The sequence below is a fragment of the Eleginops maclovinus genome, chromosome 15, assembly GCF_036324505.1.
Source record: "Eleginops maclovinus isolate JMC-PN-2008 ecotype Puerto Natales chromosome 15, JC_Emac_rtc_rv5, whole genome shotgun sequence".
In the NCBI taxonomy this organism is placed as follows: domain Eukaryota; kingdom Metazoa; phylum Chordata; class Actinopteri; order Perciformes; family Eleginopidae; genus Eleginops; species Eleginops maclovinus.
Window position 1 is genome coordinate 2,689,889 of NC_086363.1, and position 18,401 is coordinate 2,708,289.

General features: G+C 40.6%; 1 protein-coding gene across 1 annotated transcript in view; it reads right to left on the minus strand.

Annotated features, from left to right (window-relative positions):
• The window catches only part of LOC134876658 (afadin-like), an 81,535-nt gene extending 71,930 nt beyond the window's left edge, over window positions 1-9,605 (minus strand). The window contains 1 exon segment of the mRNA XM_063901705.1: window positions 9,328-9,605. Within this exon segment, the coding sequence (XP_063757775.1) occupies window positions 9,328-9,429 (102 nt within the window). The 5' untranslated portion in view covers window positions 9,430-9,605.
• Between the last annotated feature and the right edge of the window lie 8,796 nt (window positions 9,606-18,401).

Sequence of the window (18,401 nt, forward strand, 5' to 3'; positions counted from 1 at the left end):
GCTTAGGAAGGCTTCTTTAAGACGCGCTTTACATATATTGATCAGAGTTTGGCCACGTCTGAGAAAATGAACTGCATCCAAAGTGAAATAAGGTTTCTGCAAGACTGACCAAGTTTAATTTAAGGCTTAAATAAACTCTAAATTAGAGCACGGGTCGATTCTCTGATCAATTTTGCAACCTACATGAAAACAGTGAATAAATGTTACTGGGAGGCTGGACACTCCGCACAGCTTTTGAAGCCTTAAACTCAGACGAAGTTCCAGGAAGTGTTTTAATATTTGTCATTATATTGTATTTTAAATATGGGATATGTGTGTCGTTGTGATCTTTATCTTGTGTTGTAGTTTTTACTAATCGCTGCATTTAAAGATGGGCTTGATAGCACACGCTGAAAAATGAAAACTGACAGTAACATTGTTGTTGTGCATGTGTGTATAAACTCTTGCTGCTATAGTTTCCTCACTAAAGGCCTCTCCACTTTGTGCCTGGAGGCAGAGATCATTTCCCAGAATGTTTTCAACAAGTTCAAACATTTTTTGTAACACGATTTATATTATCCTCAGATACCGATGTTTTTACCGACTAACCTTTCCATCCATCCTTCCGAATAAAATTACGCCCCGCCCAATTTCAGGAGAAAATCCTGCATTACAGTAAACAGAAAATAATAGTTTTCATGTCTTAAAGCTGCCGAGTCATATATTGCACCTCAAACAACAAATAAATCCAGAGTTTCTTTACTTACAGTCTCAGTGTCAGCCTGCTGCCTGCCACTCGTCCACCGGCAGACCCACCGGACATCCATCCCCTATTTACTCTCCGTAAGCTGGACTTAATTCATCTTTTATGTGGGAAACCTTATGATTTGCTTATTTTAGGATTGTTAATTTATCGCTTAAACCAAGTCACTAAAAAAGACAAAAGGTTAATCATATATTTTTTCAAGGTGCCGTTTCAAGAGTGTGAACATATTTTCTCCAAGGATAACATTGTGATCTACAATTATTTTGACCAGGGTAATCATATAATTCAATGTGTGTATCATCCCATAACTCAGGTACGGCCTAAATCACTCCACAAGAGTCACGCCGAAAATAAACAGCAGTGATAAATATCAAGGCTGTCCATCGTGGCCCCGCCATCCTTCTTCTTAACGGGCAGCAGCCACTAGAGCGAGGCCGGCTGCATTAATTACAGCTGGTACAGAGAGCCATGTGGCTGGAAGAAGAAAGGATACTGAACTGGAGAGAAGTGACACTCAAAGGCAGTGGATTAGGATGTCAAAAAATGTGAGTTGACAAAACATCCAACCAGTGTGGGACAATACAGAAGAACTGCAAGGTTAGGCCTCCATTCAGCTCAGTCCACCTGGCTGTGTATTTATGTGGGTACTTGTGTGTGTGTGTTAGAAATGGGCCATAACTCTGCTGGAAAGGCTGTAAGACTTGTGGTCGTGATCTTTTGTCCTGCGTGGTAATGAAGCGTCGAGCGATTACTCTCACACATGCACGGCACATACCGCCAGGCCCTGAAATGTGACAAGCAACACATTTAAAAAGCTTGGGAAAACACATGGGACTCTCAGACACATGCAGGGAACAAATGATCTCAAACCTATGGAGAGGCAGGAGGCGGGAAACACATCCATGATACTGTCGCTGTAGAGAAGAACTAGTCCAGATGAAACCACTATAAATAACACACACCTGTCCACCCCTTCCTGAAGCAGGGGGCTGATTTCTGATGATACGACAAGCACAAATGTGGCCTTAGCTTTGGTATGATCCCTCACATACCTGGATATAAAACTACCACATCAAGGAACTGCAACACTTTTGACGAGGAAGCATAATTTAGCTTCTAGCTGACACACTCAACCCACCCACCCGCTCCTCTAAGAGCAGCAAACGGAGCACTCTACTCAAACCCTGCTCGATGCAAGACCAGAGCTGAGACCATAAATCTAACCCTGACAGCTGATAAAGATGGCCTTTAGTAGGAATGTTTAACTCTAACTACCATCAATACTGCAGACACAATATTAGTGGTGCAGGAATGAGTCCGACAACCTGGAAATGGTTTAGCATTTTTTGTTCCTTTTCTCAAAGTCAATGATTTCTTTTTACTTGGTTTTTGGTTCGATGCCTGAAATAAGGTCTTTGGTAAATACAAGCTCAAAAAAGATTTTAAATACATATCAATGATGTCATCCGAGAACCCACTCGTCAAGTTTCTGTGTGTAGTAGGAAGGTAGTTGCTAATGAGCTTCTAAATTAGACTACATCAGGCTGATAATTAGCCACCTTTAGCTTAGCGATGTTAACGTGAACTCATGTGACCTTAGGGCAAATTTCTGTAAAGCCTGACAGCTTTGTAATTTAAAAAAAGGGGGGCGTTCATTGAGAGACTCTTCTGCTGAACAAGAACATGTAAGTATCATAAAAGTGTGTTGCAATTCCAAATCAAATGGAAAAATCCCATTGGTATTTTGTCGAGGAAACCAGTGGGATGCTAACTTCCGGGTGTCGGCTAACAACAACACGTCCTCCCTGCACCACTTCATTACAAGCCTGTCAACTACAGAAACTACAGTGTGTGTCAGTTTGTGAGTGTGTGCAAGAAAGTCAATGAGGCCTCTTTTTGGTGAGCTCATCACAGCTACAGCGTTACCATGGTGACGCAGCCAGCTAGCGGCCACATGACATGATGAGAGGGAGACAGAACGAGGGAGGGAGGGAGGGCCGATGAACACACAGAGGGACAATGCAAACAGAGATAAATGCACAGAGCGGCCAGCTACACCGACTGAGTGTGTGTGTGTGTGTGTGTGTGTGTGTGTGTGTGTGTGTGTGTGTGTGTGTGTGTGTGTGTGTGTGTGTGTGTGTGTGTGTGTCCTCATGGTATTGTAGTAGTGGCTGAGGCCAGCAAATTTGTTAACTAGGCCTCCACTGTGCTGCTGCCAAACATGCTGCTACTATCACCAGCTGCTTCTTAACATTGGCACACACACACGCACACGCGCACACACCTTTAAGTCAAAGTCAAACTCCCGCCAGTCAACAGTGTTTTTCCCTCAGTAGTGTCGGCGTTATTTATTACTGTTTTCGTTGAGACTCATCTGTAGCACCACATTTCTTACAATTTCTTAATGAAAATGAGCCAGTGAGCAATAGGATGATATCTTCCATACAGTTTTCCTATAGTCAAGCATATTTAATGACATTTCTTGATGCAGCACTTGTTGAACAATGTGATTCCAGCTTATAAAAAATGAGGATTTGCTGCTTTTTCTTCATGCCATGCATTACAACATACTAGATGTGCGCTGTGTGATGATAATCGGATAGAAAAAGACATAAAAACATGTTGAGCTCTGAGAAAATGGTCATTTTTCCTTATTTTATGGGGTGTAATTGACCGAACAAATGACATTAAATACTCGTTAGCATAAGCCTAATATCAATTTGCGCTCCGCTTCAGATTTTCCCATAGCATTTATACCTCTCTTCTTGCAGCTGTGGGAAAGGCTGCAAATCAATGCATAGGTGTGAATCAAAAACAACAACAAAATATGAATCCAAGACCAAATACTAAACGGTACCTCTGGCGTCTGGAAATAACTTGTAAAATAAATCTGATCACGCATCACCCTGAAAACAACTCGGTCATTCTACCCAGACTACAGGAAACCCACTATCTCAGCACAGCACACACTTCCTGTCCGCTTCCTGCTTCCTGTGAAACAAGGAAAAGGGAGGGAGTGGCCGCTGATGTCACGGCGAGTCTGCTTCCACGCTGCGCTCACATCCCAGAGGAAAGAAAGCAGTCCGGTTAAAGAGTAAATACCTTTCACTTCAAATTCAAAGAGCCAGAGCTATCCCATAATGTTCATTTTGGGTTTGTGGTTTAGCATAGCATGCAAACTGGGTCTGTTAAAAAGACAAATACTGGCTTTTATTGTCTGATGTCCTGCTGGGGTTTTTTTCCTCACATGGAGCAAAAAATAACAATTCAGTACCCCTGCACCACTGGCATGTTTTCCTGCAAATGTTGAAACCATCCCATTTTCCTCAGTCTTTCCACCTCCCCGAGCCAAAGTGAGGATGCTAAACTAGATATGTCACAGTATATCAACACACTGTCATCTATACAGCCAGGAAATGCATACTGGAGCTGAGGAATATACCGTGAACCGTATGCAGTTTGTATTTTTAGCCACATTTTCGCACCCTAAAGCAACATCCTTTCTGAGCGTTATTCCCACATTTTCCTTAAACTCAGCTATCCCAGACAATATTCTATTAAACTAAGACATGCTAGATCCTCCTCCACGCCTATTTAGCCTGTTGTGCAGCTTATTCATGTGCACTGAAATCTGATGAGTCGTTACACTTCACTCTCACATGTGACTAGTGTCATTTTGTCACATCGTGCAGTCACTGGCAAATCCGGTTTTCACTGTAATTGCTGTGTCATCCGAAGGTTTCAGGGTGACACATCGAAGCCATATTTGGGTTAAAGCTATGAGCATTTAGGGCTATTCCAACAAGCACAGAGAAACCAGCATATGTCCGATAAGAATATATAACTCGGTAGCATAAGGTTAAGAGGAGTCTACATTCAAACAGGATGTTTCTGTCTGTTCAGCTTGAAAGATATTGGACAAAATAGGAAGTATCTGTCATACTTTGTTAAGCCTGACCTGTTTTCCAAGCATGAAAGTTTAACTGTGGCCAAGTGGAAATAAAACTATGGGAGGAAGTAACACAGGCTTTATTTCTACTTTAAATGTCTATTTAAAGGCATTTCATCTTTGAAAAGTCCTAAATTAAGATATAAAACACTTCTTATTAGACCCATGCAAAGACCAATGTGATCCATGGAGATCTGCAAGCAGTCAAGCAACAGTGTGAACGTAGGAAAAGTGAACTACTTTATGTAAACTGGTCCTACAAACACTTTTAGAAAGCTCAGTGTTCAGTTAATTATAGTTGAGTTGGTGGTTAAAGTAGGCCTATGCCTCGTTTCCAGGCAGCATCTATTGAGAACTGGACGGACAAAAAAGCTGCTGTTCCCGTTTTAAAACCATAAGCCTCTGTTGAGTTGCTCCGGATAAAAAAAGAGGAGAAATTCCTTAGGTCAGCACTCAGGACGAGGGCAGGAAATGTCCTACCTGCATAACACGTATAGGAAAAAGGAGCAGTTCAACGGGTCTGACCTTTGTCTCAACTCTTTCTTTTTACTGACAGGTTTGCATGAAAATCAGACAGGAAGTCATCATCATTTAGCTACAGCTCCCCAGCCAAGGTAAATGTGAACATGATATGTCAGACCTGCCTGATTATCAACAATATTGCATGTAATGACTGGCTTTAATAGCACTTCCTGGTAACGCTGTCACAGGCCCTTCCTGATGGCTGCGTACATACAGGTGAATACTAAAAGTACTTCTGTACGCTGATATGAATCATCGTTTACCTTTCCTTTCTAATGAATACAAGGGCTGCTTGTCCTGTGTAATACGTGTCAGTATGCTCATGTTTTACCTATGTGATAAGACGTTTGTTTATGGTTTGCTATCTTAAAATAAACATTGGGTGAAAAGTACTGGCTTGACATTTTATGAAAATCCAGATTTCTTTTGAGGAACTTATTCAACACTGCGCTCCATATCGCAAGTTATATTTAGGACACTCTTGACAACTTCTTCTTTCCTTATGCACAGCTTTCCAAGCACAAAGAGCTGCTGGATATCCGTTGTCAACATTCAAACTCTTACACAAACAAAGTGTTTTGTTTTGGGAGGATTCCTGCAGATTCTGCAGACAATCCTAAAAAAACAAATGCTTCTCTTCAGGACTGAGAGCATTGTTTGTATGTATCAGTTGTTTAAACGGACCCTATTATGCACATTTTCAGGTTCCTATTTGTATTTTAGCCTCTGCTGTCTGTGACATAATGTACATGCTTTAATGATTCAAATGTGCTTTCATTTTCTCAGACTCTTTCCTTTTTGCATGCATGCTTTTTCTTTCTTAAGCTCTCTTTGGCTCTGTTGTTGCTTTAGCAAATGTAAATGTCCCCTCTGTGGGACGAATAAAGTTATTCTGATTCATATGGTTGGTGCTGAAACTGGGTTCACAAGTTTTCAGCACACAACAACGACTGTGTGTTTTAACCTGAACACTGTCCATCCCCACCAACACCTAAAGCAGATATAGGTTAACTATCTTCAGCAGATTCAGGTTAATTTATAACTGGGAAGTGTAAACAAACACAGCCTAAAAACAGAAGTGAAGCAGAGCAAACATTCCCATAGTCACTTAATACAAATATAACAAACTGTTGGTGTGAATGCATCTGAACTCCAGTGAATGCATTGTGTTAAATGTCTCCTCAGGCCGAGTGTTTATTAAACTGTGCAACAATAAGCCCCATGTCTCCGTCTATGGCGAGTCCCCACGTGACACAAAGTACCTGTTATGTTATAATCAGCCCACCATAAGTCCCACAGCAGGACTTATTCAGTTTGGTTTGTGAGATTAAAAAGTTTGAGAACCTTTGCTCCAGACTAATCAGCCATCCATTACTAATCTAATCACACGAATGATCTCACCGCTCTGGCAGTTTGGGCTGTAATTGACTAAATTGATTAAATGTTGGTAATTATCAGATATAATGACTGTGTGTGGTAAATAAAGTCAAAAAATCAGAACATACTGTAAAATAAAATAACAAATGCAGCATATTTCATGCAAAGCTAGTCTGGCGAAGTCTAGACGGTGTAGAGGACACTTGTGCAGCATGGGGGGCTCAACCAGCTGACATATGGGTGGGGTGTGGCGTGTCAAGGAAGGCCATGCATCTGCTTGCATTTAATCATGTTCCACTGGACGCAACTGTGAGCAGTCTTCAGCAGCAACACTAAAGCAATGCTTCGTGAACAGTTAGAGATTTACAGCCTGTGAGGAGTTCTGGACCGGGTTAATCATTCCTCACAGAATGGAGAGGCTGCGGGTCCAGTACACAACTCTTGCCAACGGCTGGCCAGCTTCAATCCTGATAAATTAATCGGCTCAAGAAGAGGAGAGGGGACCCTGTGGCCCCCCTACAACCTTATCCAAGGAGATGGGGGGGGGGGGCTAACCGCCTAAAAAGGCACTGCAGCTGACGTCATAGCTATAAATCAAAACTACTAAGGCATGAGATGCACCGGTTAAAGAGTGAAGATAGATGGTTATTGACTAACTCCTTAAGGACTGAACACATCAGCAAGCACTTGCTATACTCCGGTAGCTTTGCTATATCGGAATCCTGCAGAGAGAAGTTTCTTATCCTGGCATGTTTTTAGTAAACAACCCGACAACCTGTGTCCAGATTGTTTACAGCACTGTCAAATGATTCCTGGTCGCATCAAGCTAGCTAATGTAAGGACAATGCAGGGCGACATGGATATTGCACTGGCTTGGTTTATTTTTTTAGGCTTAGAAAATGCATGTTTTAAAATGTGCCATACCTGGTGTAAAGCATTCACCTCCCAGCTTGTTGCTAATACTTTAATCTTTTATCTATTTGCCCTGCGTATCAAACAACCTCACCGTGTTAACTGGGTTTGTCAGCCATTGCACAGACACTGCTGCAAGCCCGCTACTCCACCAACACACACCGCTAACACTGCCATAGTTGGACATATCACCACTTTAGCTTATCATTTCAACAACAATGTGTGTAGGACAAACAATGCATTTCATTCTGGGAGCCAGTTTCTTGCATTCAACACAGTGTGTGCATGATTCGTGTTTTGCTCCACAGGTAATATGCCTGCTAAGCTAGCTAGCCTCGATACGTACTCTCCTGTATGAGATAACAACACACCAAACTCCATTAAAAAAATCTGACAATTTCATGTTCACACTCTTGTTGCTCACTTAAGACCTTTCTGTGAACATGTCACACTACGTTATATATAAAGCCTTGTTCCTTAAGTTAAATTCGGGATATTTATTATGTACAAATTGGCTCTTTATTAAGAATAATGCATACTATAAAGCTACTAGTTATCCAGTTGTGGGCGTTAGCTTGAAGCTAGCTGACCAGTGAGACATGTTTCTGAAAAAGGAAAGATTTACCCCAAATAGGACTCCGATATGTGGAGATTTAATCATTTTGACCAGCAAGAAATACAGTAAAAAATATACTATAATTGACCTTGAAATCCACATCATATTACACAGATTTGGGGCAGGATTACATTTTTTTAATCAATTTCTGGAGAGGGAAATTGGTATGTGAACTATTTAACTAAATTCCTCTACTTCTTCTCAACTAAATTTCTGAGTAAAATGTTCTATTTTCAACTACACTTAACTTATCTAACAGCTGTAGTTTATACACTTTAGAGAGTCAGATAAAACGTATAATCAAATAATAAAATGCATTGTAAAAATCAGGGACTTCCAGGACATGTGAACATACCACAATATACTGAATAAATCACATTTCTTCAAAGTCAAATTCGGCATATTTTGTATGCACACACTTAGCATATTTATTATGCATTAACTATAGAAATTAAAGAATGATTCCTATAGATCCAGAAGCTACACAGCTGTGGGAGGTAGCTAGTAGTTAGCTGAAGTGGGAAATATTACTAAAAAAGGACAATATTACCTAAAATGAACGCCGATCTGTGGATAGATGTGCATTTTGACTAATAATTTAACTCTCATATGTATTTAATGTCGAAGGCCTTATGACGACGTAGTTAATCACTGGATTTATCAATGGAGCTTGACATGCATTCTCTCCAGGGATTTCCAAAACATGTGAACATCCCACAATATACTGAATAAATCATTGCTCTTTAATTCAAATTCGGCTTATTCACAATGCAAAAACTGGCTCTGTAAACTAGAGAAATGTGATCATTATTACTACTATAAAAGCCACTAGCTGCACAGCTGTGGGTGTTAGCTAGTGGGAAATGTGTCTAAAAAAGGAACATTTAACATAAACATGAAGCCGATTTGCGGAGAAAAGTGCATTTAGACTGTTTTGGAAGAAATTAACGCTCAGATATTTACTCAACGTCAAATACCTTCTGACGATATAGTAAATCAGTGAGTTTCTCAATGGAGTTTGGTATTCATTCTCTCCACGACACATACGGGGACTTAAACCACCGCGTAAACCAAGTAAACCACGCTGCCCACTAAAGCCTTTCTTTCAACATTTTCCTAGCCAAGTGTCAGACAGCTCCCATCCACCCAGAGAGAAGGCCCTCGTTGACCACGGTGTTTCCTTCATGTGTCTGCGGGGTCGCCTACCTCTGTGGGCCGGCTGATCTCGAACAGGTCGAGCCGGTTGGCGTTCCAGTGGTTGATGATGTCGGCCAGTTTCCTCCTCTCCTCCTCCCTGCTGCCCGTCATGGTGGACAATCTGACCCCTGGACTGTTGAATAAAAAAAACTTCCCGCTTAGTCCACAGGAGAAGAAGCCAACGCCACCGCCAACAGAGACACCGAATGCCTCAGGTCTTCCGTTTCTTCGTATCGCCGGTACTTTTGTCTGTGTCTCTCCGCTCACCGACCGACCAACCTGCCGTCTGAACTGTTTCTGCTGCGCGGTCCCGCTGCGCACATGCGCGGTCCCGACACACTCTAAATGCATGTAAGTGCACGCGCAAAAGTATTAACCATTTGTGTGCCAGAAAATGTGAATCATGACGCTGCTTTAAAAAATGCACTCTGGTTTACAGGGTTAATAACAAATCCTTAGTGTAGTAAACCGGATTACGTCAGTGTTTGTTAATTAAGCCATTTTAAAAAAGAAGCTTTTTACCTTTTTTTTGTTCGTTTGACTTTATTAATCTTCAACAAACACATTTCCCCCAATATTTAATAAGATTAATTTAAAGTAAACAAACGCCTATGCAGTAGGGATTAAAAGATATGCGCTTATTTTGAATAGATTATCCTAAAAACTAAGCAAAATTTAAAAAAGGCTAGCATAGCATACACGTGTATAGCCTACATGGCCTATATTACTTATTCAACTACTTTGACTCCATGGTATTGTTAGCCTGAGGGTTCATATTTTGGGGTAAAAAAGTATTATAAAGTATTCCTAGAATAAAGAATAGCACCGAGACCCCATACATGTGTATCTGAGACAATTGTGCTGCATAATGAACTACTTAAAGCTAATTATAATGCATAGTTAAGAGACTTCTCTCAGTTATTCAACATACAGACATGTTTCTCTCTCAAACACTCGGAAAGGAGCATTCTTGGTGTCTTCTTGTTGTCATCATTTCTTCTAGCTAGCAGGTGCTGAATGCCACACAGCCTTGCCAAGTAGCTCTTTCCAACAGAAACAACAACACACACCTCTCTCACACACACACACACACACACACACACACACACACACACACACACACACACACACACACACACACACACACACACACACACACACACACACACACACACACACACACACACACACACACACACACACACACACACGTATTCTATTCTCCAGACTAAAACACTGCAACATAATCTTACCTATCCTAAAATATAACTTGAAAGTAGCTACAAAAAACTGCTAATGCAAACAGTAAGGCTTCATTTCAGTCACACACACACACACACACACACACACACACACACACACACACACACACACACACACACACACACACACACACACACACACACATATCCTATCTATATTTATGGGATGGAAGAGCCATTGTCTGCAGTTCTACCTAACTGATAACATGTGTCACTGCAGGATTTCTTCCTTCCTGTCGACGCACCATAACATAATAATCAGCAAATGCTGGTTTCCCGTCTGTGACTATTTGTGTGTGTGTGTGTGTGTGTGTGTGTGTGTGTGTGTGTGTGTGTGTGTGTGTGTGTGTGTGTGTGTGTGTTCAAACTATGCAAACAGTAGCTCTTTATTAACACACAACTGTCAGTAAGTCTGAAAATATCAGGCAGAATCGTGTGAGAGCTCATGAATACAGTGGAGGTGATGGCAGCTCCAGGAATAGCTGTGATGCAGCTCTGAGGTTCGTCATGCTCGCCTCCCACCTGATCTCCCAGAAAAAGTGTGTGTGGGGGGGGGGGGGGGGGGCGAGGTACTCTGCTCAGGAAACACGTTAGTTACTGTGCCTGAATTGGTGGGTGTTAATGTAAGAGTTCGCTGACATGTACGATTACAATTACTCCTTAGTCCTTAAGTTCGATTTTGAGGTAGACCTATAGCATTTTCCTTTTTCGTTACTTTACAGTTTTACTCCCCTACATTTATTTTTACTTTAAATATTTAATATACATTTTTACATTATTATATTTATCCTTTTACCACCAGCAGTCGAGAAAGTCTGTGAGGAGTTACTGAACTTGTTTGACACCAGCAGCAGAAGTGAGAAACCGCAACAGGAAACCAACTTCACCAGATAACCCTGCCACTTCCTGTATTACACACACACACACACACACACACACACACACACACACACACACACACACACACACACACACACACACACACACACACACACACACACACACACACACACACAGAGTGAATCGCAGTGATTTCTGACAAAAAAATCCTGTTCAATTTCTAAATTGAAACATTTTAAAATACTGTTAACTAAAGGATTCACATTTGTAGGAACAGCTACTCAAATCATCTACCTCCATCATTTACTTTCCTTCTTTTCACACACACACACACACACACACACACACACACACACACACACACACACACACACACACACACACACACACACACACACACACACACACACACACACACACACACACACACACACACACACACACAGATCACATGCTGGTTTGATATCCTCGCCCGCCGGAATTCATATCAACAGTTTTGTCTCCTCCCGAGCATTACAACCCTCTCTTATCTGTTAGTTTTCTAAATGCATCATAACATCTAGGAATGCAGTTCAATGCTTATCTTACTTACGGTAACAGTTCCCACCAAATCTTTGTGGTTATAAAAAACACAAAGTTATATCGCAAACAAAGTCTGAAGACAAAACAGTAAGAGCTCTTTCTGCAAGCAGTGTGATAAAGCACTTCTGAGGAAGATGTTCAGCGCTGAGTCGCAAAGTGAGAGGACAATGTGATCATGATCCTCAGTTTTAGGACAAGCAGATCTCGGAAACAAAACAAAAGGATTTGAAAAGAGGACGCTCGCTGCCGAGTTAACTGAAACGAGGAAGCAGCCAGGTGAGCCAGAAGCTCTTTGTTGGGCTGAAAATAAATAAAAAGGAAATGTTTGTTGAGAAGAACTGAATAACACACACAACCCAACGAAAGGTAAACCAACAACACTACCTGCTTTAGTGGACAGTCCCTACCTTTACTCCAGTACTGTACTTACTGTCAGTGCAATGTTGTACCAGTTTCTTCCCCTTTTTTTTCACAATAGAAAATATTGTAGTTTTTGTCATACTCCATTGATTGCTTAACTGTACTTATTTAACACGTATTATTATGGGTTTATGTACACTTTATTGATCCCATGTTGAAATACCGAAGTAGCTCCACTTTTACAATCTGCATCACCAGATTAACGCATCAATATTTGCAAAATGTATCTAATATTTTATTCCTAAATGGGCATTTGGGCAGAACAAGTTATTTTATTTGTGTTACTTTAATTAGCTTGTGATGCTAATATGACAAGAAAAAGATGGGTTGAGTCTGAATGCTAATTAAATGTGTGAAAAGCACAAAACATATTTTTCCTTGTTATCTTTCCATGCACTTAGTTTCTAGCAAGCCTTAAAGTCATTGCATTGTTAGCATGCTACTGTTACAATTTGCTCAACTGTACACCCTCATATACGATATTCCCTTACATCGAGCATCACTAGCACAGCATCTGTGTCTAATTCTGATTGTCTATTCATGTATTTCTACAAAGAGACCTAGTATTGGAATATATTTTATGCCAACAAGCCGGGCAGAGTGGGATCTGACCTCTTGACTTTGTGTTTTATCCTCCTCACGTGTTTGCTCCCCATCATTTATCATCCTCAGTGTGAGCACCTTTTGAAGGTGGCGTCGTGGAGGAAGGCCACCTTTTTAATCATCAAATCTATACTCTGCTGTGGAAAATATACGGTGTGGTCAAGAGAAGCAGATAATAAAAACGGATGGATCAAGATGGAGAAGAAATAAAGTAGGGATTCAAAAACCTCATGGGAAAAGATAATAAAAAGACAGAAACCTCAGGCTGAATGTGACCTGAAAAATGATTGACTGTTTGTTTGACCCAAGTCTCAAGGTCAGCGCCCGCTCCCACCGGCTGTTAATCTCAAACCCTAAAGCATGGATTAAACTCCAAAATTTAGGCTCAAATTTGACCTTATCAGACCTCCACTTTAACTGCAGACATAATCCTTATCTCATTGATTTATAAAGGAAGGGAAGTGAGAATATCTTAAAGGGAAGGAGATTTAAGAAGCACAGGTTATCGTGGGTACACCACACTTCTTAGAAAGATAAGGAGGGGAAACGTCAGACTAACGTCATAAGAGCTCAGACAGTGACTGTGCTGCACGGCAAGAAAGAAGTTATGAGTTGAATATAAAATCCTCTTTTCCTCTCCTTTAAAACATTAAAGTAGCAGCCGGGTCGAGCAAAAATAACTGATGAAGGAGCTAGAGTGTAAGACAGTTAAACAGAGAGTATATTTGTTCATTAAAACCACATATTCTCTCGTTTAAAGAGACCCTATATGCTTTTATTGGGTTCTCCCTTTCCTTTTGTGTGTATTGTGTATGGTTTTAGTGCATGTAAACGGTCTGCAAAGGCTAGAATCCTACTGTTCCCTCCAGAGTTTTTCTCCCTGAAACTCTTCCATTGGACTCCATTGTTTACTTTTGTAACATAGTGACATCACTATGTAACTAGCGTTCAATTGGCGAGCGCTCAAACATGTGAAAGGCGAAGGGGCGGGACATCTCTAAGCGCTTAATCACAACAGAGCAGTCTAGCTTACCAATCAGAGCAGACTGGGCTCTGGTTATGAGAAACATAAAGAGCTTTCTGAACATTAGAGCATGGAGACATGACCTCAAAATGAGCATAATAGGGCCCCTTTAAGTTGTACGTGGGCAAATAGTTTTAATTGTGTTCATTACAAACATCAGACACCCTCTTCGTTCCAACAGAATAGAGGCTAAAGTCATTTCATTAGTTGTGTTTGAGTAGAAAATGCATTGAAGACAAGAAGACACCTTTTTTCTCTTTAAAAAGTCCTCAGGACTCAACATCGTAAATGAAAGACGTTTAAGCATCACAGTTGGTATTAAAGTTGTCATTCCTCCACTCAACAACCTCCCAAAGTCTCAGCATGTCTCCTGTGTGATGTCTTTATATTTCATATAACAAGTGATCAGAAAGGCAGCTAAAAAATGCACCCTTCCCTCGGCACAGCGGTGTGATCCAGTGTGTTATCTCTCAACACACCGTTCTGTTTCTCACCATCTGTTGCTCATAGTCCAAGAGAAACATGTATTTCTCCCACACAGTGCAACAGGAAACATCTGCTGCAGAGTGAAATGTGGACGTACAGGATACAGTATATGTGGAGGTGGAGGGGATTATATTGTATGAGTTTTAAAAGGTGTGAACATATGACTGTAAACTTCTTTAACTGAAATAACTGAGTTTACTGTCCCTCTACATTTCTGTGAAAGGTGACATGAATACTCTGGATTAATGCCAAGTCTGTTGTCAGCCTAAGCACAATGTGATGTTTTATTCACCACATTTATCAAACTAAAACAGCTCTCCTGTCCTTCTGATTAATGGCCTCTTTTGTGCAGTGTATTTGCTGATCAGGGTCATCCATATTCATCTGTAGGATCAATGCAAAGCTTCAGAATGGCAGGGTTCTGACTTTACAAACACAAAATCCAACATAAAAATGCACTTTAAATTGAATAAACGTTGTTTTTGGGTTTTTTTTCCATTCCTGTAGTGTCTTATAAGTGCATGTAACGGGACAAATAAAGCACTTTTTGACATTAAAGCATGGAAACATGTCACAGTAGAGGCACAAAATACACGTTTGAACCTGAAAATGAGCATTATATGTCCTCTTTAATCCAAAAGTATCATATAAAATAGGAAAAACCTGACTCTGACATTTGCCTGATAACACTAACATACTTTTCCTCACATAAGGTTTAAATTGCAGCACTTTCCACAATGAGGTCTTACTAAGTGAAGGGTCTGAGTACCTCTAATTATACCAATGTTTACACACACTATAAACGCTCTACTGTAAAATGAAACATCATTGATCTACTGTATACTGTGTCTTCCCTTCTGACTCAGCTTTTCTGCTACAGCTCCTTCTACATGAGACAAATCAACAAATACACCTCACCAACATGCACCAACAACACAAACACACAGGTCGTCTTCTGCATACAACCCAACATCCCAATCCGATGCACGGAACGACACACCGTTTACACAAACATGCACATCAACGTGACTGCTTGTTTGACGAGTGATAAATATCCTGCTCTGTTAACTGTGACACTTTTTTCTTTTGTCCGTCGGACAGGCCGGGCATTGTTAATGGAAGTGAAAACCTAATCACATGTTGTTGAGCCCAAATGAATTGCTGCGTTTATGCTCCTAATGAATTGCGATATATATAGCCTCTTCTAGTTCAGCTCACAGTATCATCAGAGAGCACATTGTGGTTAGATTTAATGACTATTTACAGGTGGAATTTGACTTCTTTGTCATGCTTTTTCTGCTGTTTCAAATTCTCATCTTGTATTGTATCTTCTTTCTATTATTTGATCTCATTGTTGCCTTAGCCCTTACAAAATAACAACAACACAAGAGAAGACAGAGTGTGTGATGTCTATATTAGCTGCTTTAACATCTTTAACTGGCATTTAATTTGATAAGGAAGTCCTTCATCAACATGATTTTTCCTGCCTGTATTTTAAGCATCATTGACAGCCAGTGGTAACCATTACACGACTTCCACCAAACAACAGAAACCTGTGAGCAAAAATCCAAAGTCCTCAACACGGAAGAAACTAAATAGAGTAAGATAATGAGCCGTTTGCAGCTCTGTGTGAGAATGTTGTTATATAATATTAACTGCATAAAGCACGGAGACCCATACTGTACCTCTGCAGCCATTAACACGTGGTATAATGAGAGAGCTGCTCTGTGTGTGTGTGTGTGTGTGTGTGTGTCAGTGTGCTGCAGGGGCTTTGCAGCATCTGTTGATCTGTCCTGTTGACTGAACATCTATTAGTCATGAAACACACACACACACACACACACACACACACACACACACACACACACACACACACACACACACACACACACACACACACACACACACACACACACACACACACACACACACACACACACACACACACACACACACACACACACACACACACACACACACACACGTTATAACTCTAGTGACACAAGCGGGACCAAGTGTGCGCACATCCAAAAGAAAGAGGTCAGCTACAAAACTTTTAGTACATTATTTTAAATATAGATGACATTATGGACTTTTTCTTACTTACTGATCTCCAGCTCAACAATCAAGGCCATCTAGTCGATCACAGTTCAACAGATCACACGTCTCCAAAACTAACACTCACAAGCACAGACAGAATACCTTCTCATCCTTTACAAACATCCTACAATCACTACATACTACATATATAATCCTTTTCGCCTTAACAAATGCTTTAACAACAAGCAATGAACTTTCTCTCCGGCTACTAGTAGCAGGCTATCGATGCACCATACCAACCAACCTGTCACATAATCATACAAAGTAATTGTAATACTTATGTACATATGCATGGTTTGCACACACACATACAGTAAATAGACACACCTACTGACAATGGCGACCTATTGCACATCCCTCATGGCCAACTCTTACACCTTTAGATCTTTAATGTGTTTAATTTAAACCATATTTTGCTTTAATTCATGATACTAAAAAAGGCCTTTGCATTATCAAGAGAGAATGCATTTCTCTATCCAACATATGCATCATGCAAAAGAGGATTTTGAAATTAGTTCATACATCTTAAGGAAGGTAAACTGCTGAAGGTCTGCTGCCAAAAAAAGCTAACTTCCTGTCCCATCATTTAACTTAAAGACATTAAAGGCAACATAAGATCACCATGTTTGTTCTTCATAATCTGTGTGTGCACTCAGCAGATTATTCCAACCTAGTTATAAGGTTAACACGCGCCAACCCGAAACAGCCCTGCAGCTGTTTTAAGAAACCCCGTTAAGATGAATTTTCCACCGCAGATGGTGATGATTTCTCCAGATGTCTGTCAATGGCCGCTCTGCCCAGCACACATCTGCAAAACTCACCTCCTCTCTGAGGGTTTGTCACCTCCTCCCTTCCTGTTCACTGCTTTTTTATGTCTCAACTTCATCTCGTTGTGACGAGCATGTTTCTTTTATTGTTCTTTAACTAGACTCCACTCTGTCTGCTCCTTAAATAGCCTTCCACAAGTTGCAAATATGAGAAGAAGAACAAGCACAATAAAAGTACTTAGTTACCCTCCACCACTTTACATTTTATAACATGTTCTCTTTTAGAGTTAAAGAGCAACAGGAAGTGAGATTATAGCGCTCACCCTCATTTTGCAGACTCTTCGTTTTGTACTCACAAGTATTTGACATGCAAACACTTGACTCCCTCTGCCAGACAGATGGAAACACAGCCGGGCTTCTCAGACACTTCTTGTGTGCTTTTTTTCTCTCGTTCATCAATCCCTCACCAGCAGCGATGTAGAGAGTCCTCATTTGAACCAGGTGCAGACCTCTTTCAGCCAAAAGTGCAAAAACTGCAGCCGCTCCCCTGTTCTCTGGCTCGGAGCCTGCATGCTGTGAAGCTGTCCAGACCGAGGTCAGCACAGTGTTTCCAAATTAATCTTGGTGGTGCTGCACCGCGCCTTGTTAAATGCAGAGAGGCCAGAGTCTGAAAAACAGCATAAAGATATACATTATATATTAAACAGGTGTCGTTTTCATGTGGTTGTATTAAAGGGGCGGCTTATTTGAAGTGTATGTACTTGCATGATTCTTGTTCTTCTGAGTTTGTTTGCTTCATGCATGATTGCACTTATTGTAAGATAAAATACTTGCAATGTAATGTAAAAAAATACCAGTGAAAATATTGCATTGACAAAAACATTACTAAGTGAAAGTATGTTATTATAAGAGAGAAAGGTAGTGCATTAAATTCTTAAAAAATTGAAAAACTCCAACTTTTTTTTTGTTAATTAACTAATTGTCTCAGTTGTATTTGTA